This window comes from Durio zibethinus, chromosome 21, assembly GCF_047325235.1.
Source record: "Durio zibethinus cultivar Kanyao isolate XHJ-2024 chromosome 21, ASM4732523v1, whole genome shotgun sequence".
Taxonomy (NCBI): domain Eukaryota; kingdom Viridiplantae; phylum Streptophyta; class Magnoliopsida; order Malvales; family Malvaceae; genus Durio; species Durio zibethinus.
Window position 1 is genome coordinate 8,794,634 of NC_143182.1, and position 26,376 is coordinate 8,821,009.

At 31.6% G+C, this 26,376-nt stretch overlaps 3 protein-coding genes and 1 pseudogene across 7 annotated transcripts; 1 reads left to right on the forward strand and 3 right to left on the reverse strand.

Annotated features, from left to right (window-relative positions):
• Positions 1-177: 177 nt before the first annotated feature.
• On the reverse strand, positions 178-5,805 carry LOC111305443 (nuclear transport factor 2-like). Of its 3 annotated transcripts, XR_002692005.2 has the most exons (11): positions 5,528-5,805; positions 5,032-5,102; positions 4,809-4,946; positions 3,979-4,267; positions 3,676-3,899; positions 3,372-3,555; positions 3,102-3,223; positions 2,964-3,023; positions 2,816-2,885; positions 1,185-1,248; positions 178-774 (listed from the first exon to the last, which is right to left on the reverse strand). XR_002692005.2 is itself a non-coding variant. In XM_022903002.2 (10 exons), the coding sequence occupies exons 2-10, from the start codon at positions 5,086-5,088 to the stop codon at positions 485-487; spliced, it is 1,428 nt and encodes a 475-aa protein (XP_022758737.1). In that variant the 5' UTR covers positions 5,089-5,102; positions 5,528-5,805; the 3' UTR covers positions 178-484. The 3 variants fall into 3 exon arrangements, 2 of the variants coding, with proteins under 2 accessions (XP_022758737.1, XP_089607082.1); XM_022903002.2 differs by lacking the exon at positions 2,816-2,885; XM_089750956.1 differs by lacking the exon at positions 2,816-2,885 and having other exon boundaries at positions 3,979-4,317.
• A 1,063-nt stretch (positions 5,806-6,868) lies between these two features.
• LOC111306461 (uncharacterized) lies at positions 6,869-18,989 on the reverse strand (annotated as a pseudogene).
• Positions 7,290-10,427, reverse strand: LOC111305444 (uncharacterized). Its single transcript, XM_022903004.2, has 2 exons — positions 9,307-10,427; positions 7,290-8,101 (listed from the first exon to the last, which is right to left on the reverse strand). Exons 1-2 carry the CDS (start codon positions 10,034-10,036, stop codon positions 7,527-7,529), a joined length of 1,305 nt encoding a protein of 434 aa, XP_022758739.1. The 5' UTR covers positions 10,037-10,427; the 3' UTR covers positions 7,290-7,526.
• A 57-nt stretch (positions 18,990-19,046) lies between the features above and the next one.
• Positions 19,047-24,292, forward strand: LOC111305445 (cyclin-C1-2-like). Of its 3 annotated transcripts, none has more exons than XM_022903005.2 (9): positions 19,047-19,196; positions 19,311-19,417; positions 20,097-20,136; positions 20,992-21,036; positions 21,506-21,624; positions 21,716-21,830; positions 22,439-22,489; positions 23,368-23,515; positions 23,904-24,292. In XM_022903005.2, exons 1-9 carry the CDS (start codon positions 19,165-19,167, stop codon positions 24,003-24,005), a joined length of 759 nt encoding a protein of 252 aa, XP_022758740.1. In that variant the 5' UTR covers positions 19,047-19,164; the 3' UTR covers positions 24,006-24,292. The 3 variants fall into 3 exon arrangements, with proteins under 3 accessions (XP_022758740.1, XP_022758741.1, XP_089606623.1); XM_022903006.2 differs by having other exon boundaries at positions 22,439-22,470; positions 23,436-23,515; XM_089750497.1 differs by lacking the exons at positions 19,047-19,196; positions 20,097-20,136 and having other exon boundaries at positions 19,318-19,417.
• Positions 24,293-26,376: the final 2,084 nt, after the last annotated feature.

The following is a 26,376-nucleotide window of genomic DNA, read 5'->3' on the forward strand; positions in this document are numbered from 1 at the left end:
TGCTGACTAATCATAAATGCTTCAGTTACGAACGCATAGACAATGCAATGCAGCTACCACACGCTCCAAAGGGGGAAAAGTTGAACACGAATTAGGAAAATTCAAATCAAGCAATAAGAATGGTCAGATGAGGTGTTTGGTGAAAATCCATCTACAAATATTTGTTACGGATGCATCTTCTGTTCAAAAAGCAACAAAGGCAAAAACCATCAATTAAAGGAAGATCTCCCAAAATAGAATGTCCCCAGAAGCCTATAGTAAACAAGAATTTAATCTACTGTCCATCACCACCCAAAACCTTTCAGTATATATTATAAAAGTGAAAATGGACCAAAGGGGACGAGAAAACCCTAATAAACAAATCTCAGATAAACTCTACTGCAAAGCATATTGAGTGCTTTCCTCTAACGCTATGCAACAATTCCATAAATCATTACACTACAAACCGAAAGTTATCTTTGATCACTCCACAAGATTAATTTCTTCAAGCCGGGGCAGATACGCTTGGTGCCACGTTTTTGGCTGCTGCATTAACAGTTAGTCCACCAGAGCGGTTCACACGGCCACCATTACTCCCCATGTGCTCACCCCTCTGATATCCATCACCTCCGCGGTTGGAATATCCTCCTCGATTGTTGCTCCTGTTTCCATACTCTGGCCGATTACCAAACTCACCACGGCTATAGCCCCTGCCACCACCATAGTTTCCACGCCCTCTTGCTCCCTCATTTCTGTATCCAGCCCCAGAACCAGATGAAGTCCGACCTTTGTTCCCTGCAAATGAAGAACAGTCTTATAACATGCAAAATATATATCAACATAAGTTTTAAAGCCCATATTCTAGACTAGACTCTAGAATCTGGCCCAGATCACAAAACTTGCGATATATAAACTGTCATTTGCATCCAACCAAGAAAAGGAAACATCAAATCTACACCAAAAACCAAAGATTTCTGATGTCGTAGGATGTAAACATCACTTCAACATTAACTTAAAAATCTCATTATTAAACATGAGCAAAGCTCATTATAGTTCCTCTACTAACCATAAAGTGGCTCATATGGTTTACCTATGAGAAAGATCTCAATACTCCAGTCAATAACTCAAAATGGTACCATATTTTACCAAATCATGTAGATCATTTACTAAAATTTGAGTGAGGTTAACAAATAAAAGCAACTTGCCTCGTGAGGTAGATCGCTTTTCTTCAACAACTGCTTTACGTCCACCAATATTAATAGGTGAAGCCTGAAAGATATTTCAACAAAGAATAGGGCATAAAGATATAGATTTATTGCACAAAAGAAATTAATAATTGCAGCTGGAAAAGAATCATATAATGCCGGGACATAAATATAAACTTGTAACATTGCACTCCTCCCATTATTATTGGAGAGACACATCAAAAATCAAATCCTGAATTAAGTTCAATTTGAAACTAACCCTGGAGGATATACAGATTTAAAAGATAAAGAAAAAAGATTCAACACAAAGAAATATGTTTTGTTTTTTTTAATGCAAAAATGAATTTGAGTTTAACATTTGAATGCACCTTCTTTACCATATTGACAGAAAAATATAATTTAGGCCAAACTCTATAGGCATCACCAAAAGATGGTGGAAAGAGAAAAAACCAATATTCTATCCAAAATACCACTAAAACCATTTGATGATTCCGTAGACAATTAATAACTACACAAAAAAATGCACCAATCAAGACATTATACACAACCAAAACTGGAAATGCAACTTTTAAAAATTGTCAATTAGCTAAACCTGAAGAATAAGACTACATTGGGACCTTAATAATGCAAAAATTGAAGTTAAAGAGAAAGTACCCATGTACAGCGCCAAGTTTTAATGATCCTAATATGACATTTAAAATATGGCAAGCTACTACGTAGGTCCAACAAAGGGAAAGACCATTAAACGCAAATTGAATGAAAGGTTTGGCAAATCGTACATAATTTTCCATTAAGGTCTAGCAGCAAGTTACTAGATAAAGGGGTCACCGAAAAATGCCACATAAATAATGTATCCAGCTTACTGAAATGGAAAGAGAATACACAAGTTGCAATAAGTAACAGGAAAAAAAGAATAATGGATTGGGGAAATCCTAGGAATCTTGCAGCAGTTTTCCTTATTCTTTAGCTTAACTCCAGTTCATCAATGTTCCACCAAGCTTTTGTCAATCTTTAATGGAACTTTATTTGAGACCTACTAAAATAAAAATCGTTTTACCACCTTAACTAGCAGAAACTCATATACTTTAGGCTCCCCTCTTAAGATAATTAGGCCAAGTAACAAGTAGCTCCTTATTCCCACAGAACGAAGCCACAGAGGGTCCTTAATCCCTTTGTGACCTGTACAACTGCATTAGTTCCACAACCTAATCATGTCTCCTTAACTTACCACAGCTGTTACACACCCCCAAGTTTCTAACCCATCTGCATATAAAGTTATGAATCACCCTTCCCTACACAACTTGGCATATGTTCAAAAGAATGTAATGGACCATGCTTAACAGGTTTTCTAAGTCAAAAAGTTGCAAGAAGAACTATTCTGAAATCATACCATTGACTGGGAACTTCCAGCAAATCCAGCACCAGTCTTCCACTAGAAAATACTAACGTCCACCCCATGTTCATGCAAGCACATTATAAAACTAACACTTTTTCCTCATTTCTAGTAAATGCTAAAACTCAATTTTCTAACAGAAAAAAAAAGTTCCCTTAAATCTAGGTACAATCATAACTTCAATCGAGAAATTTTTGAGAGGTTAGACTAGAATCACTGCCATAAGCTGAAGCAAAACCTGTATGCTTGGGCGAAAGCAAGTTCTGGATTGCAGAACTTGTTACCATCCGATCCATGATAACACACCTCTAAGTATGTAATGAAATGTGTTATGATGGAAAACATTGAAAAGGTCAGAACAGGAAAAAAATTAAACTGACAAATACCTCTATAGCACTTTGCACAGAACTTGCCACTTCAAATTCCACAAAACCAAAACAGAATCCCTGTAGTGAAATACACAGAAAATATTAATTGAATATACAGTCACAATTTAATGCATTGAAAAAAGAGTCCATATCTACCTTCTGACTTCGAACTTGAATACCATCAGTCTTAATAGGTCCAAACTTCTTAAACTCATTCTCCAGCATGCTGGGTGTAGCATTCAAGGGCAGACCTTTGACGTAAATGGAGGGACCCTCAGCTGTCCAAGAATAACAGGATATGTAAGTAAATCAGATGCACAGGCACATAGATACAAGAATAAATAAAATATCATGATAAAGCAGATAACAAATAAAGTGCATGCTAACTATTTGAAAATTATGCAGGAATGACAAAAAGGTGGATACCTTCCACATCTTGGTTATTCCCATTTTCTGTAACATTGTTGCTAGATATCTGTGCGTCAGATGCTGGGACTGGAGCAGTAGGTGGTGAAGTAGTTCCAGGTTGTTCATGGCTCTTAACTGCAGACTTCACAGGGGAATGTGTAGGGACTGATAAAGGAACCGCATTCTCCTTCATAACCTTCACCTATAGCATTAATAGATGTGACTAAATCTATCACCTTTAAACTGGCACTATACCAAGTAATTCTCAAAAAGATTAGAAGTCTAATGTCCAGTAGAACGATACTTAGTAGTTAATACTTACAATAGATGCATATGATTTCTTTGGCACTTCCTCGATTTTGGAGTTCGAGTCGGCGACCATCTGTGAATCATCAGGAATCTCATCAACAACCTCAGCCACTGGTGCTTCCTCTTCTTCGATAGAACCATCTCCATTATCAGAAGGATTGTACGCTTCTGGCCCATTAGCTTCTTCTGGCAATGTAGGTGGTTGCTCAATGCGATTCTCTGGAGCAGGATAAGGATCTGCAGATAAACATTTACATCAATTGGAGAAAATTATTATAATTCTGTATTTCAGAAGGTAGTCTGGGTTTCCAATTACCCTGCTCCGGAGTAAGAGAAGCTTCAATATTATTAACTGGGTCCTGGCTCCCACTTTGATGTTTGGCCTCATCAACATATCTAAATACATCATTTAGAACAAAATAGCCTTTGTCTTGAGGTGCCAAAAAGAAACTCTGAGTGAACTTCCGCTTCACTTTATCCTTTCCAGTTAAATACCCAGTGACAAGAACAAGTACTCCCCCATTGTGAGAGTCTTGTGCATCTACAGTTGTTATCTCTGCCGTGAATTCTCCATAACCAAGGGAGAGTATCTTCTCATCAATGGCCTGGTCCACAAAATGAAGCACCATGGTTTCAACACTACCAATTCAAACTCCTATATAAGTCATAACTATTTAGATATTACACCAAGAGAATATGACTCTAGGCTCCTATACATCCAACCATATAAAAGTAGAAGAATAAAATTGATTCCATTGCCATTTATATTTGAATATTAATCCATCTAGTTGATGGGAAACAAAAATTTATCAACTAGAAATTTCTATTAATTAAAGTTCCTCACAAAACCTTGCCATGTAGAAAAAAGTGCAGAGATCAGAATCTTAAATTATGTGGTACATTCCCTTTGTTTTTGTTTTTGCACAAACAGAGCCAAAAATAGAGTAGATTTTCACATTAGAAACCAAGTAAACCTGGACTTCCTACGACATATATCTTTCAAAAGGGTAGAAAACATGGTTTTCAATAAAAACGCTGGATTAAAGAAAGGAAAAAAAACCTAAACATAATGACACACACTCCCATTTAGAAAGTCTGACCCAAGATAAATACCCATGCCTGAAAGCGACAGAAGAGAAAACTTACCTGCATAGTTGTTGTGATACTCATGACACCATTTTCTTCAAGACGTCCAAGTTTGCTGCTATCATGGTAAAATCGGTGAACCAGCGCAGGGGATTGATGTAAGATAAGGTAGTATTGATGAACAAAGGCATTACCGACCTAAAATCAACATCAATAGGGATCAAAACTTAACTTTAAATGCGTTAAATCATTAAAGCATCCAAATAAGCGGGGGGAAACATACAACATCGGCAGTAGGAGCTGTAATTCCAGTTGGGACTTGTTGTTCTGCAGATGCCATTGCCGATATCTTACCTGCAAAGCAACGAAACCCAAATTCAAATCATAACTCAAAACTCTAAACCTAATTTTTAAGCTGCCATTTACTCAAAGAAAAAAAAAACCTAGACAAATATTATGTAACTTTTCTTTTCCATAAATAGGCACGAAACATTCCAACTTACATACCTACCGAATAAAAAGTATTTTTAACTCTCAAATATATCATAATAATTTCCACGAAAATTTGTCAGCGAAAACAAACAGAACCTCACGGATCCAAACAATAAACTCTTGTTTACAGTGAAAATTAAAAAAATTTCATTTTCCCTAGAAACATTAAGCATTCTTCCCTTTTTTTTTTTTGAAAAAAAAAAACATTTATCATTGATATAAACAAGAGATTGAAGGAACGAGAAATAAAATGAATAAAATAGAGTGAGAAATGAGGTTGTATTTACCTGAGTTTTTTAGATTCGAATCGCCAAAAAATAAGAGAGGTGAGAGAGAAGAGAGTGCTTCTTTCTGATCTTGTTTATGTGAATTTTTCTTTTTTTGGTTCAAATCGCTTTTCTTTTTTTTGGTTGCTCTTTCTTTCTCTCACCTCCCTTTGTAGGGGTTGTTAGGCGGTTTCTAGGGTTTTTGTGGATCTTGTAGAGGCGCGAGACCGGGGAGCAAAGAGAGGAATCAGCTTCCAAAGGGTTTTTGGTATTTATACTCTGGAAGAATAAAAGAACCTAAAAAAGGAAGCGAAAGATGCTTTCTTATTCTTAAGGAAGTCGGACAAGGCATGCTTTATCTATTCCTTTTTCTTTGTTTTGTTTTTTAATTTTCCTTTCCTATTCCATGCTTTATTGCTACTTTTGTTTGATTATTATTTGTGTATAAGCTTTCTTTCACAGAATTTGCCATTTAATTTGTTAGCACAAGGGGTATAAATAATATATTAATAGTTATAAATTACTCAATTTCAATTCAAATAAAACTCAAATTTAATTTGATTATTATTAAATTAAATTCGAGTAGCTCGATTTATTAATGGAATCGAATTTGAACATTTTTATATATAATTTAAATAATTCATGAATTTAATTAAATTTTTATATTTTAATATATTTTAATTATTTTAATTAATAAAATATCTCAAATTTGAGTTTAAATATAAATAATAAAGTTTTTATCAAATATAAAAATTAAATTTATTTTTGTATGTTAATCGAACATAATCAAGCGAGTTCGAATAGTTCGATTTTTATCTCGAATTAAATTTGAACTAAAAAAATAAAATTCAATTAAATTCGAATCGAGTTTTGAGTTTTTAATTTTGAATCGAGTGTTCTTATATCCGATTCGAGTAATTTACGAGTTTAATTATGTTTTTATATTTTAATAAATTTTAATTATTTTTATTAATAAAATATTTTAAACTTAAATTTAAAATCGAATACAAATAATTAAAATTTTATTGAATATAAAAATTAAAATTATTTTTATATGTTAATTGAATCTAATTAAGTAAATTCAAATAACTTGATTTTTATCTTGAATCAAGTTTGAATTAAAAAAAAATTGATCAAATTTAAATAAAGTTTTAAACTTTAAACTTTGAATCAAATTTAAACTCATTACTGTATTTTAATTAATAAAATATTTTAAATTTGAATTCAAACTTAAATATAAATAATTAAATTTTTATCAAATATAAAAATTAAAATTATTTTTATATATTAATTAAATTTAATTAAGTAAATTCGAATAATTTAATTTTTATTTCAAATTAAATTTAAACTAAAAAAATAAAATTTAATTAAATTTTAAACATTAAATTTTGAATCAAATTTAAACTTATTACCGTATCAATTCAACTTCGATCAATTATATCCCTCTCTGCCACTAAAGGCTAAACGGGAATGGCACGTTGACAAACATCATTTTAATTACTCTTTCAAATATCTGATCCCTATCTGTTTGTTGGGCGTCAAAGGAGCAGATTCAATCCACTTTGTTTTGTGCGTTTCCCATAGCACCATTCCAAGCATTGGGTCTATATTGGGCCCAAAATTGACCCTGCTTCAACCGCCGCATGTGTCGGTAGCAGCAGCTGTAATAATAACGAAAAAGTGGTTTAAAATGGCAATAGCTCCAGGTGAGGTCATTTCAACGTACACTAGACATGTCATGAAGGAAGAGCTGCTCAAATAAAAAATAAACCCATTACGCAAATGACCTAAAATCTTCTTTTCCGTTAATTCAGTTAGAAACCATTTGCAAAGGAAAGGAAAGCAATGAGTCTCCTCCATTCAGTTTCGAAGAAGAGCTCAGTAACAAGGATAAACCTATCATTTTGTGCCCTGGCTACTCAAACTTTTTCAGCATGGTCTAGAAAACAGACAAAAAGGAAAAAAAAAAAACACTGATGACCAGGCAAAACAATCAGGCATAGCTACATTTGTTGTATTACTAAAAAGCGGAAGGAATCACGGTAATGTGTCTCAGAGGATGTGACACATCACTACCCCCAGCATGCTGCACAAACTCAGCCGGCGTGAATGAACTTCCATGGCAGACACAGATGATGCTGACCTCTGATTTTGTATATCTGTACAGAAAACCATTAATGGTTTTACCATTAGGGCCATTGCCGGTTGTTGAAACGCAAGGCACGTTACGAAGGGTAAGGATGTCGTCATGAGTAAGAATTTGAGGCTTAGGAGGCTTGCCCGTGTCCCTCTTCGTATCTTTTGTTAAAGTGGTGGTTGTAGTTTCATTAGTCAAAACTGGCTTGCTGTTAAAATTTGGTTGGCTTTCGGGTTTGGGTTCCTTCGTTGGATTCAATGAAGTGAATTCGGTGGCCATCATTGAGGTCTTTTCGATAACTTTTCTAGATTTGTCAATACTTTGGGCAGAGTCCATTTGGTGAGACGTAGCACTTTGTTCATACTGACCCTTTAGATTGCTTGCCACTGAACAATTCATTTGAGGATGTTCCAGTTGGCAATGACTTTGGTGGGTTCCAGTTTCACTGCTGCAACCACCTGAAAATGAAAGGCAACCAGTATATTAACAAAAACAGAGTTCTTAGAAGAAAGAAGAATTTGATATCAATGTAATTAACTTCACAATGACGATTACTTTGGGGAGTAATACATCCTTACACTTGGCAATGGAGGAAACCAGTATGCTAAATGGGTTCAGCAGTAGATAATTCAGTGATTTCTCCAGTCTATCATGTTTAGTACTCGTGATTAGTTCATCGTGAAGTATATAATCTCAATCCTAAGGTATGGATCTCAATTAATTCTCTTCAACACAGTCAAATTAGTTCATCAAATGGTTGAGGTAAGTGATAAGAAAAGAGGCTGTGTGGCTCAACCATTAGATTTAAGAAAAAGATTTCATTCCCTCCTAAATAACTTGTTATAAATCTAGATAGCAGACTGGGAATAAACAGATACATCTACGCATCTGGCAGCTGCAATTCGATTAAGTTCATCCATGGCAAGTATTAGACAACAATCAGAAACAAATTCAAAATATTGCATTCTATGTTGCTCTAACTCCTCACTTTTCTATACGATCATGTGTCCAACATATATTGTGTTTTTCAATTAAATTTGGTTTCTTCTTGGATCCTTAGTCGTTTTCAGCACATCCCCCCTGCCTTACTCTTCCGTAATGGCGGATGGATACATTAAGCCTGATATTTTAATACTTTTTCAACCAAAATTTAGTATTCATAAGAATCACATTATTCAAATCTTACATTTTCAAAAACCTTTTGGTTTTTGAAAACCATCTACCAATCCCCTCCTTTCCAGTTCGTTACATAGTTTGTTCAATAATAAGATGACTGGAAACGTAAGAAAGCAATTTACTAATTTGCGAAACCAAACTTTCATTTTTGAAAGAAGAAACCCAACTTTTCTTGCTTTCCATTAATCATGGTACTTAATTGAAGAAAACAAAATTCTGAGATCACCCTTGTCCACAAACAAATGAATAATGGCCTATCTTTTAAGATTTCAAATTGAAACGTGAACCAGATTCATGGAAAAAAAAAATGCATGATGCAGGCTTTGATTTCCATTTTAGGGAGCCATATAATAGAATTAAATGTATTTTCATCATTCTTTGAAACTTGCATAAAATAAAATCCTATTTGGACGAGTAACAAATGAAAGCAGACAAACATTCAGTAATAAACGGCGAAGAACAAGAAGGAGCACATGAAAGTACATACCTTGATTAGAAGAACTTTGAAGATCCGAAACCACGGAGGAACTGCACATGGGAGACACGTTTGACCCTGTTTTCATATTCCTTTCATCTCTGCTATCAGTCTGCCCCGAATCATACCCATTCCTACCATTCAGACCCGTTTGAAATGGCCGAAACCCGCCATTCACCGCCGCTGTTTGCACCACCCCCTTCTCATTCCCAGCACCACCACCCGAACAAGGAACCGCATTTACGCAAGAATACGCAAACCCATTGGCGAGCGGCACAAACTGGACCTGCGGATACGGGCACGGGACCGGCACCGGAATAACTGGGCACATCAACGGATTAATTAGCTCGGCGCTTGAATTAGGATTTATATCACCAGAAAATTCCTGAACTTTGTTCTTCTTGCATTCTCTTTCTTCTGTTGTATCGACGTCGTTGTTTTTGCTTTGGAACTCGCCGTTTTGGTGACATCTGGATGATGATTTTGTTATTCCTTTCTTTTGCTGCTTCTCTTCTCGCTTCTTCTTCGCTTCTTGTCTCCTTAAAGCTTGAATCTCACGTTTCGTTTGCAGATCAAAAACCACTCTTTCCCCGAGATCTGCAACCGAGTTATTGTTGGGTTTTAATTCTTTCTTGAATGGCTTTAGTTTCTCGGCTTTTCCAAAGCTTCCTCCTATTGATAATCCCAGCTCTAGCTCAATCTCATCCTCTGTTAACCCCATAATCCCACGGTTATTTTCCATTTCAAAGAGTTTAAAAACACCGCTTCCTGCTAAAACCTCATCCTACAAATAAAGATACAAATAGAAAAAATAGAAGACGAGACAAGAAAAATGTACTCTCTTTGTACGGGTAACCTGCTTTTGTATCCTGCTTTGCATTCAGATTTTCCGGGAAGATAAAAGAGAAAAAGAAGGAAGGGGAGAGAAGAGAAAGCCACGTGGCGAGATGGGAGAAGTGGAGATAAACGGTTGGTGTTGACACGTAAGAGAGTTTTCGGACATATTTAGCGGAAGCGTTAAGTAAGGTTACAGCAATAAACTGGGATTAGCACCATTTTTTTGAAACGCCGTTGAACTTTTTTCTTGAAGTTCCCGACAAGTTAAATTTAGCGGGAAATCGCTGGTTTAGTTTTGGTTGTTATAGGGGAAATATAATTGAGGGGAGGAGAGGGAGAGGGAGTTCAGAGAATGACACGTGGCACACGTGCATGAATACTGAAGAGCTGAGGACACGACACGTTTTCGCTTGGCGATGAGTTAATGAAATGAAACAGTTTTGGTGGGGACTTCACGACACCCTGGCCGTTATAGACACGTGGTGGAAGATCTCTAGGTCACCGCGGATCTCGGCCGTCTCATTCACTTTACGAATCCCCAGGAATCAGAAAGCTACGTCAAGGCTTCTGGAAAGGACACGTGTAAAACATCGTGAGTAAGCACCTGTTTTCCTTGTGTTAGAGGAGCTTGTTGTGACACGTGGCTGAAGCTCCTGGCGACACGGCTCAGCAGGTTGCTTTCGCGGATGGATGATGATTTGTCGACGTGGGCCGTATGGCGAGGTTGAAGTAAACGTGGTGGGAGATGTATTCATAAGGAATGACGCGTGGCGAAGATCAAAGAGGTTTATGAACGGAGGCTGAGGTACGTCATAGACACATGTGGTGGTTTGGACCGGGAGTGGACCAAGGCTTGAAAGTTGAGGAAGAGACGCATGAAGGCCACGAGCAGTGTCCGAGAAGTGGGCATAGAAAATCACGAGCTTTGTGAGACTGAGAACTACCGGAGCAAATGTGTGATGATTACATGGAACAAGTATTAATGTACTATAGGTAGGACAGCTTTGTTGGAAATGGGATGGGACGTGTCATCAATAAGAAGCAAAAGAAAAAGACTGATACCATTGAAAAAAAAAAAAAAAAATCAGGAACATTTGGTCCACGGACGGAAAGTAAAGAAATTGTGGGAGGGAAAAAGATCTTACGGAATGGTTACAGTAAGTTAGTATATATTATTTTATTTAAATTATATTATTTAAAGATATTTAATTATTTATTATATATTACATCTAATAATTAAATAATAAATATTTATTTCAATCTATTCATCAATTATTTTATTATAAATAATTAATTTTTTAATAATATGATTACATAATATAATTTTGAATTAAATAAATATATATTGATTTAGCATAATTATTTCATATAATCTTTTTTCATTTCATAGGATAGTGATATTGAAAAAAGTTGGTAATTTTTGTGTTTTGCTTATTTTATAGAATATGAGATTTTTTGTTTGGTTTTAAAAAATGTAATATTATCTGATAAAATTTTTTATTATATTATTTTTTATAACAAGTGATATAAAATTTATAAAAATATTACACGAATTTATCACTTATTTATTTAATATGTTAATTAATTAATTTATTTATGTATAGCGTAGATGATTTATCTACTTTTTTGCCAAATTAATAAAAAGTAAAAAATTACTAAATTTGTTTATATATATTAAATAATACTTGTGTAAGTAAATATTTTCAAAATATTTGTATGTATATATTAAGTTGCATGGAGCCTAATTAATATTTTAATGTTGATTATCCTTACTTATAGTATCAATAAAAACTACTTTTTTATTTTAAAAGTTCGGTCTACATTGAAATTATGAAATTTTGAAATAATAAGTATTACTTTTTTTTACCTTAAAAATGTAATTTTTGTTAAAAGTAAATAATTCTGAAAAATAAAATTTTTTCATAATATATTATTACCAATGATTATATTTTTATCTTAAAAATGTAATTATTGTTTAAAATAAAAAATTCTGATAAAATAATTCTTTCTTAATATATTTTTAACAATGATTACCATTTTTATCTTAAATATTCTATTTTTGTTGAAATTATAGAATTTTGAGGTAATAAGGACTACATTTTTATCTTAAAAATATAATATTTATTGAAAACAAATAATTTTAAAAAATAATTTTTTTATAATAAAATTTTTAATAATGACTATGTTTTTTATTTTTAAAGTGTAGTTTTTGCTAAAAGTAAAATTTTTTAAAAATAAATTTTGCATAATATATTTTTATTAAGTACTATGTTTTTTATCTTAAAAATGCAGTTTTTATTGAATTTATAGAACCAAAGGAAAAATAAATCTTTCGCAACATATTTTCAATAAATATTACATTTTTTATTTTAAACACATAGTATTTGTTTAAATTATAAAAGAAAAGAGAAAATAAAATTTCACAATATATTTTCAAGAAATATTACGTTTTTAATATTAAAAACGTATTTTTTGTTAAAAATATAAAATATAAAATATATATTTTTAAATTCTATATTTTCAAGATAAACTATAATTTTTTATCTAAATAACATAAATTTTGTTGAAATTATAGAATTTTCAAAAGTAAAATTTTAATCAACTGAAAAAAAATTATTTATGATCCTCAAATTTGTTAAATATATTTTAATTTAAAACAATAACAATATTATTTAAAGATTATACATGTATTAACAATTATTATATTTTTATTAAATGAATCTAAATTAATTATATGAACTAAATACAAATTTAATTCTATTAAATAAAAAAAATCAATACAAATAAAAGCTGAATTAATTTAATATTTTTTAAAAAATAAAATTTAAACATAGACATTGTCAAGTGCTAAGATGAGACTTGAAACACCCTGTGTATGATTTATCATATAATTTTTTTTATATTGAAAAATAAAATAGATTGTAATACTAATTTTTTTAATGAAAAAGTGAGACAAATTTTGCGTACCATTGGGTCATCTCTTAATGTAATAGCAACAAAAAGTCTGCCAAGATGAATGTTTGAACAATTTCTGCAATGACAGCCATTGGGAACCCAAAGTACCCAGCTCCAACCAGAAAAAGATACTTCCCCCCCTCAGTTTCATAAGCCTTTCATGCAAATTAATAGGAATCATAATAAATTAGTAATGTTTTAATCTATTGTATTCATTTCAAAACCTCAAAATTCATTAGCAGCAATTTAATTGTGTACATCCATAATATATCCATGCGAAATTAAATTAGATTCTATATCATTTAGATGCTTTTTTTTAATTACAAAATCACATTTTAGAAATTAAAAAAAAAAGATTACAAAGTTGAAATTTGAATTTAAAATTCATTGGATGTTAACTTTTTAAATAATGATTGAATGAATTAATTTAATTAAATATTGGGTTTACGGTTTTTAATTTTTTAATTTTATTATTTTTTTAAAAATATAACATTTACCAAATGAAACCTAAAGAATCAAGAATATTTAAATTTTGGGTTTGTTAAATGACACTTTTTTTATTGAACGAATCAATGAATTCTAATACTTTTATTTATTTTTTAAATAAAACATTTACCAAACGGAACTTTAAGAATCAAGGATATAAAAGGGTTTAAATGAGTTCTATAATAATAATAATAAAACTAACCTGGATAATCCAACGAGCACAGGTGAGGAATCTTTCAACAGCCATCGCAAATATATAATGGGCTATGAATGGTTCAACCATCTGCAGAACAATTTAAGGACAGGAAAATAATTATGTATAGTATAATATAGTCTACTAACAAAAGTAATAAAGTAAACGAATAATAGCCATATTAGAGCTATATTATTACCTTTGCATTCTGCATCATGCGAAGCTGTGGCAGCACTGAAACTGCTTCCAAATAAACACAAAAGGCCCAAAGAACTTAGACTTATGTATACTTGTGAATTATGATACTAGAAATTGATATTTGAGATATGGAGATTAATTATAAAACGAAAAACTCACAAAAAAGATAATTTATAAGAATTTGAATAATGATAGAATATAATTATTGGATTAAAAGGGATAAAAGTTTACCATTAAATTAAAACTAAATGATACAAAAATACCACATTAATAATTCTAATCAATAATACAGAATAATATAAGTTCACCACTCTAAAAAATCCACCTAAAAGATACAAAATTTATAGAATAATCTAAAAGATTGCTTAATGATAAAAAAAACTCTAATCTACCTTCTACCAAAGAATAATAAAAAATATATAAGCTAAAAACATCCCTCAAAATATGAAAATTTTCATATTACATTGCCAAAATTGTGCCTAAAATCAAGATATTTGTATGTGAACTCATTTGCTCATACAAATTACATAATAATAAATGTGACCATAATCACATCCATATTCATGCTCTATTCTCTAGCTAGTGTGAACACAATCTTCTTATTTCAACCTATATTTTTTCTGCATTTATTTAGTGGATTTAGACAAAGGATATATCCATCTTATTTTTAGATAAATTTGCCTTAGTCTCAGCCCAAGTTGTATGATGTGCAGACACTCCGATGTCAATTTTCTCTGGTTGAAAAATTTATCCTCAAGTCTGAACTAATATTCTCATCATAGTAGGGTGACAAATCAGTAACATTAAAAGTAGAAGATACTCTATAAGTATCGAAAAGCTCATCTTGTAGGCATTTTTCTCATTGCGTTGGAGAATTCTAAATGGACCATTTGCTTTAGGCTATAATTTGTCAAACTTTTTTTGTGAAAACATTTCTTTGTGCAAGTATTTTCATATTAAATCATGTTCTTGGAACTTCACATGTTTTCGATGCATTATTACATTTTTATATTTATCATTTTTCTATAAAATTCTATTCTGAACCTATTTATGAAATATTTGATACTCTTGGCTCTTTCTTCCATATCATTAAAATGTTAGTTAGCATAAAGTTGAATTAAATCCAAAAGACATATTGCATTCTTACCAAGAATAATTTTAAAAGTGCTATAACCAATTGTTTGACTTGGTGAATGATTGTAGGCAAACTCCACTTATAACAAAATAAGTTTCCATTGGTTTAGTTTCTTTCTCGCATAACTCTTCAAAAAAAATTTTGCCTTATCAGGTAAAACAACTCTTAGGATAAGGTCTATATAGTCTTGAATGTCATTCATTTATGGTAAACCAGTTGATAACTTTTATTGAACAACATCTTGAAATTTTACCAATAATGGTTACATCACTGTAGGGGGCTCCTCACTATCTTTATTCTCCTCAATCAACATTAGTGCATACAAAATATCGCCATCTTAATTTTTTTCTGTAACTGGCATTGGTAAACAAGCTACTTTCTTCCCCTTTGATTGGTTTTGACATCACCATGGGTTTGGTAGGGCCTATGATGATTTTGCATCCATCATTTACAAATGTGTAAATGTTACGGTAATTATCATAAATAACCTTCCTATCATAATGCCAAGGTTTTTCGAGTAGTAAATGGCAAGCATCCATTGGAGCTACATCATATTACACTTCATCTTATATTGCTTTCCTATAAAAAAAACCTAAATAACTCTTGCTTACCTTGATTTTATTATCTTTCTATAGCTAAGATAGCTTATATAGTTGAGGGTGATCCATAACTTGAGGCTTAATTTTTACACCATAAAAGTAGAAACAATATTTTTAAAACTTTCACTATCAATTATAACATCACATATCTTTTTATGGCCAGTACACTGATTGTGAAACATATTTTTATGCAATCAATCTTCTTCCTTAGCAGGTGCAGTACTCAAGTAGCATTGTATGACTAAGGATACTTTACAATTATCATAGGTTACCTATTCATTCTCTTTAAAGTTTTAATCCTTTTCAGCTAGCTCTTTTTCATTTTCCTCAAAGTTTTCCTTTACTAGAGCCACAATCATTCTGTTTAGGCATTTTAAGGCAATGTGTCCAAGCCCTTGACATTTAAAATACTTTTTAGTTTGTTCACTAGACTGAGACTTACCTTTTCGGGATTAAATCTCAAGTTGTTGTCACGGGCCTTTTTTGTTGTCTTTTCACCTTAATGGCAAGCTTACATACATCATTGAAAGTCCAATAGTCTTATAGTTTCACCATATTAGCTATCTCAATCTTCAATCCTTCAAGATATTGGGCTATAGTTTGCTCATTCTGCTCCACCAATTTGCATTTTAACATGAGATGGTCAAACTCAACCGTATACTTCTCTACTGAGAGATATCTTTGCTTCAAGTTATGAAGCCTAAGGAAGATATCTTGTTGAAAGTTGTTTTGAAGATATTTTCTTTCAATTCTCTTTTCATTTTCTCTCAAGTTGTAATTTTTCTCTTGCTTTTTCTTTTCCTTTGCTTCTTCAGATTTTTTCATCAAAATGATACATGCTTTATGAGTTTGATGGCAACTAGCTTCACCTTACGATGTTTAAGAGTATCATGGTATTCAAATATGTGTTCCATCATGTGTAGCCAATCTAAAACTTTTTTAAGTTACATATTCTCCTCAAACTCAGGAATTTTTATCTTTGGATTAAATATATTAAGTTGAAGTTGGTTTCTGCATATATAGTCTCTGACTTACCGTGGGTGAGATAGGATACTATCATTAGAATTATTGTTGTTTTTATGGCATGGATTGGTTTTTCCTTCATCTTCTTCGTTCTTTTTTCATTACCTCCTTATCTCCTATCTCTCTTCTTATATATGCAGCTGATGTTGTAATTGAAGGGTTTGTTACCGCATTTCTTTTATTAAGGCATATCTTGGGTCAACATTAGTAGTTGCTGCAATGTCAGTATTGGCTTTAACCTTTTCTGCTGGTGCTTGATGACGATGACGTTCAATAGCTCTGATACCAATTTGAAACCAAGAATTGATGTTTAAAATATAGAGATTAACTGCAAACAAAAAAACTTATAAAGAAGATAACTCACAATAATTTGAATAATGATATAATATTATTATTGAATTAAAATGGATAAAAGTTCACCACTAAGACTAAAAATTAAGGGATACAGAAACACTATCATAAGAATTCTAATAAAAAATATAGAACCATAGAAGTTTACTACTCTAGAAAATCTACCTAAGAGATACAGAACTTACAGAACAATTTAAAAGATTGTTTAATGATAAAGAAAACTTTATTATGCTTTCTACCAAAGAATGATAGAAAATATATATATGCTAGGAATATCCCTTCAAACATAAAAACTTTCAGATTATATTGCTATAATCGTACCTAAAATCAAGAAATTTGTATGTGAACAATTTAAAATATTGTTTAATGATAAAGAAAACTTTATTATGCTTTCAACCAAAGAATGATAGAAAATATATATATGCTAGGAATATCCCTTCAAACATAAAAACTTTCAGATTATATTGCTATAATCGTGTCTAAAATCAAGAGATTTGTATGTAAACTCATTTATTCCTATAGATTACATAATAATAAATATGACCATAATCTCATCCATATTCATGCTTTTCTTTTCTAGCGAGTGTGAACATAATATTCATATTCCAATTCATTTTATTTTTGCATTTATTTAGTGGATTTGAACCAATGATAGGCTCATCTTATTTTTAGATAAATCTGTTTTTATTTCAACCCAAATTGTATGATGTGCAGATACTCTTATGTCAAATTACATGAGTGGATTAACACAACAAGGATAGCAGAGGGCACCACCTGTAACAATTATATATAGAGATCAAAAATTATTTTCATTTTGTTCTAAACAAAGTGCTGTAGTCTCTAATGAAATACAATCTAATTAATAATTATCAATCAAAATATTCATATGGTTGTCTATGATGCTACCATAGCTACATATATATATATATATATATATTATAGAGATGAATCTAACATAATTTGATCATCAATAAAATAGCTGAAGAATATTGCATTTACCATATAGTTGATGGGAAATTTATCTAGTTCCTCCCATATAGGTTGACTCCAACTTGAATCGAATCATAAAATATAAGCCATGCAGAAAAAATGAGGGTGGCAAAATCAAGCAATGTATGAATGTCACCTTCCAACATGAAGCTGCAGACAAGTCTTATAGCTAAGAATATTATCGCGAGTTCTTGAGACTTCAATGAAAGACCTGAAAAAGAAACAGAAACTACTTGATTATTAAATAGTCATGTACATCACCAACCCTAAAAAATTTGAATCAAATCCATGGGGTCTGGTTAATTATATCCTAATTTGTTTGTTTGATTGATGTAAAATTGATTATAATTATAACTTAACATTTACGGTTTCATTCAAAAAATATAAATAAATATATCAGTGTTAAAATAATATTATTTTACGTATAATAAATATTTAATTTTTTATTATTTTATATTCAGATTAAAATTTTTAATTATAATAAATTGATTTTAAATTAAATATTTAACGAAAACATATCATTTTGGTAGTAAGCTTATAAAGCAAAACCACAATCCCAGCGACACAGATGAATTCAGGGACAATAAAAAAGTGTGTGATGTTATTTTGGGCTAAATTTTAAGTGTTTTTAGTGAGTGCTTTACTAATATTCGTTAACATTTCCTTTTAAGATATATTAATTTTCAATTTAAGAAACTTTTGATGATAAAACTATAAAAAAAAATTTTAGAAATAACGTATGAATATTTGCATTACTTTCATAAAATATAAATTTTTTTATAAAAAAATCGTAATTTTAAAATAAAAATTATAAATGCAAAAATTTGAAATCCAAACCAAATTACAAAGAAGCCCAACCCAGCCCAAGTCTACCTTTTGCTTGCATGTAGGCTTGTGATAAACTATCGTTTGGAATCAATCTAAGCATGGCCTGCTTAATCCGGGCTGACCCTAACAAAATCCCGACCATAAAAAAAAATCTAAAAAATTCTAAATTTTGGAACGTTGATCATGTCATGATTCCTACAAAACTCAAATTATATGACTAAACAAAGTTAAATAAAACACGAACACAATTCAGCTCTCAAAAGAAGAAAAAAAAAATGGCAGCCAATTTCTGGACTTCTTCTCACTTGTAACAACCAAGCCAAACTCTTCCCGTTGATTTTGCAATCAATCGCTTGATTTTAGATTGTTTCAATATTTCTTTTTTGTCATTATCTTATTTGATTTAATTTTGTGTGTGCAGCAATCACCTTTTGGACCCAGAAGAGGTGGATGTGGTTCATCAACAAGATAAAGATAAAGGCATCACTCTTGAAGAATTTAAGCTCATTAAGATGCATATGGCGAATTGTATGTTGCCTTTCTCTCTTACGCCTTTTTTATGGGTTTTGATTCAGATTCTCTTTTTACTTGATTTTGTAAAATTTGGATTTTTTTTTGTGAAGTTTATAATCTGGGTGTTTGTTATTTATTGGTAATATCAGTTCTTTTGGCTTAAAAATTTTAGCTTGGTTTTAGGTTTTCTTCATTTTGACATAATCTTTTATTTCTGCACGTTATAATCTATGGGAGTTTGTGATTTCGCATCTTGGGTACTCGAAAGTCGAAATCACGACCATTTAATCATTTTAAGTGCTCATATCGCCAGGAAAAGGAGTATTTTTTGGATTGGGTTACTTCAATATTTTGTCACCGTGGGATTTGTTTCAAGAATTAGAGGGTCCTTCATTTTTAATATACTTTCATGTTTGTTTCTAGCATGGTTGTCAAACAAGTTCATCAGCAGAAGAAAATTTGTAATCCCATAAGTTCGTCAAACAAGTTCTTTTCTGCACTGAAATTTACTTTGTGGCCTATTCTCTTTGGGGCTTGTTATTGTTTTTAGGATATAAAAGGAAATTGTTGGTGTTTTAGAGAGCTTTTTGCATGCAAACATGTGCCTTGCCTAATTTAATTGAACTACTAGCTTTGTTCCATATAACTTCCTCATTAAAGTTAGTGATTTTGTGCCCTTTTTTTTTCCCCTTAGATATACTGAAACTGGCTCAACATGTTAAAGTGAGGCAAAGGTTTGATCTTATCTCTTGTTTTTTTTTTAAGAAATACCTTTCTATTTACTAAATGATTGACAATTCATTCAGTGATGCCACCCAATTTTTTATCTTTACTTTTCCTTCCTAATTGTATATACTGTTGTGGTTCCTTAATGGTGAGAATGTTTAATTGTAGTAGTTATTGGTGAATATGAGCTAGTTCAACTGCTGACGTGACTAATATCTCTTTTTTATTCAGCTTATATAGTATTTTTATGCCTCTGAAATTTATTCTATATCCTAGCTGTTGTGTAGTGCTATCCCTGGACTGAACTGGACCATCTAAGACAGAGCATCTTTCATTTACTGAAAATCTACGGGGCAACTTAAAAAGCAAGAACACATAGGTTTCTGATAATGTGCTATGCATCTCTGTTTTAGTGCTATTACTGATTTTAGCTGATAATTAATTATCCACCATGCAGATGCATGGACACTCATTCGTGAACCTCTTCATTGGTCTATCAAATTAATCTGTACATAAGCACTTTGTTTGCTGTAACTGTCACCTGTAACACAATAGCTTCCTTTTGAAAAGAGTTGGTTGCAAATTCTGTGTGGGAAATTGTAGTTAGTAACCACCACAAGTTTGCTAACAGAAAGGAGTTATGAAGATTATGTATCCTTTAATGTGATATCATGCTTAAACAGAGTTAATTTCTTTCATTTATGAGACAATTATTTCCTGGAAAAACAGTAAATCTAGTATGTTTCTCTGCATAATGAATTTAGTATAACTTGTTGTCATTACAAACTTGATGCACACAAATTTGTTTTCTGGCTTAGTTTTCATCAATTGTTATTATCTCTAAGATGTGGTTAATATTTCAGGGTTGTTGCAACTGCAGTTACATATATGAGACGTGTCTATACCAGGTATTTTACCTAGTTTATTAATGGTGATGTAAAAGGGATGCTACTCATTGATGACAAGCAGCTCATAACCTATCCTCTCATTTTCTCTCATTGATTTTATCTCAAACTATGAGATTCTTGTTATTTTTCAACTACAACATGCCAGTTTTTTAACATGTTACAAATTCATCATGACTAACTTCATGTTTCCTAATTTATGCAGTTTTCTTTAAATATGTCAATCCTTAAGCCTACATGATCTGCAACTTCTTCACATAAGACATATTCATCATGGTTACAACTTGATAATTAATTTCCCATGCAAAATTAGACACTCAGCTCATTATTCTTTATCCCACACAGCAACCATGAATTATTAGATGGGAATATGACATAGAGGTGCATTATTTGTAAATTAGGTAAGAGCTTCAATTTTCCTCCATACAATGTGTTATCAATCATTAATCATAGTTTTTCATTTGTCTTATAGAAAGAGTATGACTGAATATGATCCGCGTCTTGTTGCTCCTACTTGCTTATATTTGGCATCCAAGGCAGAAGAAAGCACAGTGCAGGCTAGACTTATTGTATTTTACATCAAAAAATTATGTAATCACTTATTACTAAGTTGGTTGATTAATCCTTTGAACTTCCTGGAAATTTGGTATTTTATTGCAATCCTGCTATATTTGTTTTGCAGCTTCTGATGAAAGGTATAGATATGAAATCAAAGACATACTTGAAATGGAAATGAAGATTTTAGAAGCGCTTAACTATTATTTAGTTGTATTTCATCCTTACCGCACATTGTCTCAGTAAGCTTTTATCTTCTTTGCCATAATCTTTATGTGTTCGGAGTTGTATTTTAATTTGTACCACTGATCTTTTGCATGGTTAACAATTTATTGTTGGAATAAGAAATGACTACATGGGGAAATAATGAAACCATAATTTTAGCCTTAATAAGTTTGGACTACTTTGGAGATACAATCCTGTAAGGTCATTCTATGCATGAATTATGTTGACCTCTTACTCTATTATACTTCTTATTTTCCCCATTTTTCATTGTTCTTTTAAATCTTTTTCAGTTCCCAAGTGACATAATTTTATTTATCATTTGATATCAATAAATTTATTCTCTTAGAATTAGGGTAGCATTTAGTAAATACTTGTTTTATATTATAGAGATGCACATTTATGATTTATTACTTATTAAAACATTTTTAATAACTTAAACTGAATGCAGCCTTATCTGATAATTTACAGTTGATATGCAACTTTAAGATGACCTTTTGCAATATCAAATTCATTATAACTAAGCTACTTTAAGTTCAAATTATTCCAATACTGTTCTTTCTGCTCATTGGCATCAGTGTTTATTTTGACATATCTGAATAGTATCTTGCGCCTGTCACCTTGGCAGGTTGTTGCAGGATGCCGGCATGAATGATATAGGTATGACTCAAATGTCGTGGTAAGTGTCAAAACTCCAACATCAGTCACTTTTGAAGTTCAAAATATTTAGTGCACGTGAGAAATATGCCCTAAAAAAGTCCCATCTTTTTCCTTAAGTCTTAAAGTTGTACAGGAGCTGTTGAAAGTCTTCTTTTGGCTTTCCCAACTATGTGTGGACCATGTCGCATTTTCATTACATATAGGAAAAATTGATTGAAGATGTATAATACATAAACACACACACACACACACATACATATACACAAACTCAAATACATATGGAGTACCATTGATGGTTAGGATCAAAGATAATGGTTTGACTGGCAACCTGTATCTATCTACATCAAACAGATGGAACTTAGCCTGATTGGAGACTGTGTTCAGTTGCAATTTTTTGAGATTGATTATATACTTTTAAATACCCAGCCTATGCAAATTACATAGGATCATGTTAGTGCTATAGTGCGTGTAGATTATCTTGTGGTTACTATTGAGCTGTACTTGAAGTTGGTCACTTAGCTAATATTTCTAGGTTGAGAAACTGAGAATCAAAGTTGGCTGAGGTGTATTAAGTGCAGAAGTATTTAAGAAACCTGTTTGTCTGAACCGAAATGAATGAAAATTATGGATGGAAATTTTGGAATATTTTATTATGCATCATATATATGTAGGTGGTTTTCAAGAGATAGATCATCATCTTGTACATCAAGATGTATAGTTTCTTGCATGTAAAGGTAGGTTACATTAAGACTGGCTGGTGGCTGCACTAATTAGGATGTCTTTTTCATGATCAATCATTGGTCTAAATTTGTCTTATGGATCCTTTCTTTTTCTCCTCCTTTAAAGTTTTATTTAACTGAATGAATATACACTAAAACTTGGCGTTTTGAAACACAGGGGACTTGTAAATGACACATACAAGATGGACCTTATTCTTATACACGCGCCATATTTGATTGCCTTAGCTTGCATGTACATTGCTAGTGTATACAGAGCGAAAGATATCACCACTTGGTTTGAAGAGCTTCGAGTTGATATGAATGTGGTGAGTTTTCTAAGCTAAATCTGATCTACAGTGTTGCGGTTTCTTTTGTTACATAAAAACACCCATCTTGTACAAAATTTTGTTTAATTAAATCCATGTACTACCAAAAAGTGGCTGCCATTTTGGAAAATTTCTTTTCCATTCGTCTGGTGAGGCACATTTACCTCATATTTAACGGGGAAGAAATTAATGCATTTTCTGAGATCGTCCTACTGTAAATAAATTGCATAGTATTTACTGATCATCACCTTCTAATTCGAGCATTGCATGTTGCTGTGAATTTTGAGTATACTGAAATTAGGTCCATAACATCACAATTGCAATTATATTTTTATAATGAGTGCTTTATTGGCTAATATTTTGACTTCATTTTTATTGAAACTGGCAGGTGAAAAACATCTCCATGGAGATATTAGACTTCTACGAAAACAAAATGACTGCTGATGAACGAATAAGTACTGCTTTCAGCAAACTTGCTCGTAAGCCTTAGATGATTGAGGGAGCCCGCTAGTTGAAAATACTGGCATAAACCATTGCATGACTAAACATTATTTTCGTATCGGTTTTAAGCAAGGAAACAGGTAATATGGTAAGGCTGAAGCGGAAGCCATTGATCCCTGGTTTGATGCCTCCAGGTCTTGGCAGATTAACCTACTTCTATGATACTAAAATGGTGCTATTAATAAAGTTTGCAGAAGATAATTACAGTTAATGTCTAATTACTCTGAATTTTTTTTTATAATTCAAATATTTCATCAAAATTTTTTTAATATGTCATACTAATTGTGTATTTTATGTATATCTTAAAGTTTACTAATTTATTATACATCTTAATTATATACACTGACATGAAAACATGATACAAAAAAATATAAAGGTAATACGATTTAAAATTTTGATAAAAATAGTATGTGGGTTTGTCCGAAGAAAAAAAGTTGTGTTTGGCTTGTGGATTTAAATTATGATGTAATAATTTTTGTATTTTAATATTTTATACATATTTAATATAAAATTAGATACGATATAAATATACGAATTATTATATTTATAATTTATTAGTAATAAATCTCAAATCCTTATACCATGGTATAATTAACAAAGCAGTAAGAAAGGGTCTGAAAATTTTGGCAAAACAAAAAGGATGTGTACACTGTAAATAGAATGTGTAACCTGATCGTCGCCCAAGTATGGAGGGTGTTTCTGTTGGCCTTAAACAGGCACTTAAAAACCTTATTAGAAGACATTTTGATAAGACTTCTTGGTTGAGGTGTCCTGTACATGGACTAGGCCTTTACATTCCTGAATAATATTCAATCTGTTACAAAGAATAATCCTATGTTCTCGTTTCAAGTGCCTAACTCTTTTGCAATACTCAAAGGCCAATGGCATTGGCAAAATAAATTGCATGATCTCTTCATAAAATGCATCGATGAATGCTAAAACGTGCGACTGTGTCCCCAAGGCCCAGCATAATGGTTCCACCAAAAGAATTGCATAAAGAATCCAAGGTTGCTCTGTGTGTTTTTTTCATGATGTTTGAATCTACGTGGCTCTGGTATCTGATAAAAAAATTGCATAAAGACTCCAAGGTTGCTTTTTGTGTTTTCCATCTACGTGGCTATAAAATAGGTAGCGATGAAAAAAGAAGACATTAGATAAAAAAAAAAGTAGAGTATGAGATAAAAAAAATAATGGATAATTTTTTTATTTTTAAATTACTTTATATTACTAATCAGACAACTTTTTTATTATTAATTATTCAATAAATTTATTATACTTCATATAACAAATTTTTTATGCTCACTTATCATTCTACTATCAACTGCTTTTATAATTCAAATTTTTTTTAATTTTTTAATTTAATTTTTACAATTAAATGATAACATCCCAAAATTTTACATATAAACAGAGACTTTTTTGTCATAAATTTACCATGATGTCGGTGTTGTGAATTTATCACCAATCAATAAGAGTTGGTGGCCTCAACTGGCATACATCAAAATGGAGATTGAGTTTGTTGTCAGTTTGTCACCGAACAAAGCAAAGTCCAACGCCCATGGATTTAACCCCATACTTTTCCTTAAAAGCTTATTGAAATATGTTGTCCCAGAGTTAAATGAATCTTCCCACCAAATGACTACACTACATTCAAATTATAAATAAAAAAAAAAATAATGTGGTTGTTGAAAAAAGCACATGGGTAAGGTCAATTTGACTTTGATTCAGAATCTAATCCAAATAATGTTAACCAATCACCTAACCTATTCTTCAATAGATGTGAAATCAATGAAATTATTCGGTCAATTATAATTTAATTTAATTAATTTATATAATTATTTTAAAAAATAATATTTAATAATTTTAAATTTTAAATTTTTACATTGAGCTTTTATTTTTTAGCCTTTAATTAAAGAAATCCTCTGTACTTTTTTTTTCTTGCTTTCATTTCAAAATTTCTCAACTATTGCTACATACAAAAAGCCAAAACTTCCAGTGATGGTAAAGATAGAAGATTGAATAGAATGAATTCATTCCCCTTAAAGCATTAAAAGCAGCCAAAACTCACCATTACATTCTATCATTGTCATTACTAAATCATCGATCATCATCATTGAAAAATTTTGATGTTACCCAAGTTATTGTTGGATCTTGATTCCATTCTAGTCCCACTAGTAACTTTGTTTTCTTTAATTATTTTCATCTCGATTAATCTCTCTCTTTTAACAGGAGGGAAGACAAAATCTACCCCCAATTTCATGAAACAAGACGACAATTCATGGCTAGGTTACATCGACAATGAGCATAAAATCACCTTAGCGAGATTGGCCCATAACCTCTCGTGTGGCGAAGATCTGGGACTT

Coding starts and splice junctions, on each gene's coding strand:
- LOC111305445 (XM_022903005.2), top strand. CDS start 19,165: ATGGCAGCCAATTTCTGGACTTCTTCTCACTT. Junction 19,197..19,310: donor TTCTGGACTTCTTCTCACTT/GTAACAACCAAG, acceptor TTGTGTGTGCAG/CAATCACCTTTTGGACCCAG. Junction 21,625..21,715: donor ATTTTACATCAAAAAATTAT/GTAATCACTTAT, acceptor TTTGTTTTGCAG/CTTCTGATGAAAGGTATAGA.
- LOC111305443 (XM_022903002.2), bottom strand. CDS start 5,088: ATGGCATCTGCAGAACAACAAGTCCCAACTGGAATTACAGCTCCTACT. Junction 4,947..5,031: donor CAGCTCCTACTGCCGATGTT/GTATGTTTCCCC, acceptor TGTTGATTTTAG/GTCGGTAATGCCTTTGTTCA. Junction 3,900..3,978: donor TTCTCTTACTCCGGAGCAGG/GTAATTGGAAAC, acceptor GTTTATCTGCAG/ATCCTTATCCTGCTCCAGAG.
- LOC111305444 (XM_022903004.2), bottom strand. CDS start 10,036: ATGGAAAATAACCGTGGGATTATGGGGTTAACAGAGGATGAGATTGAG. Junction 8,102..9,306: donor TCAAAGTTCTTCTAATCAAG/GTATGTACTTTC, acceptor TTTCATTTTCAG/GTGGTTGCAGCAGTGAAACT.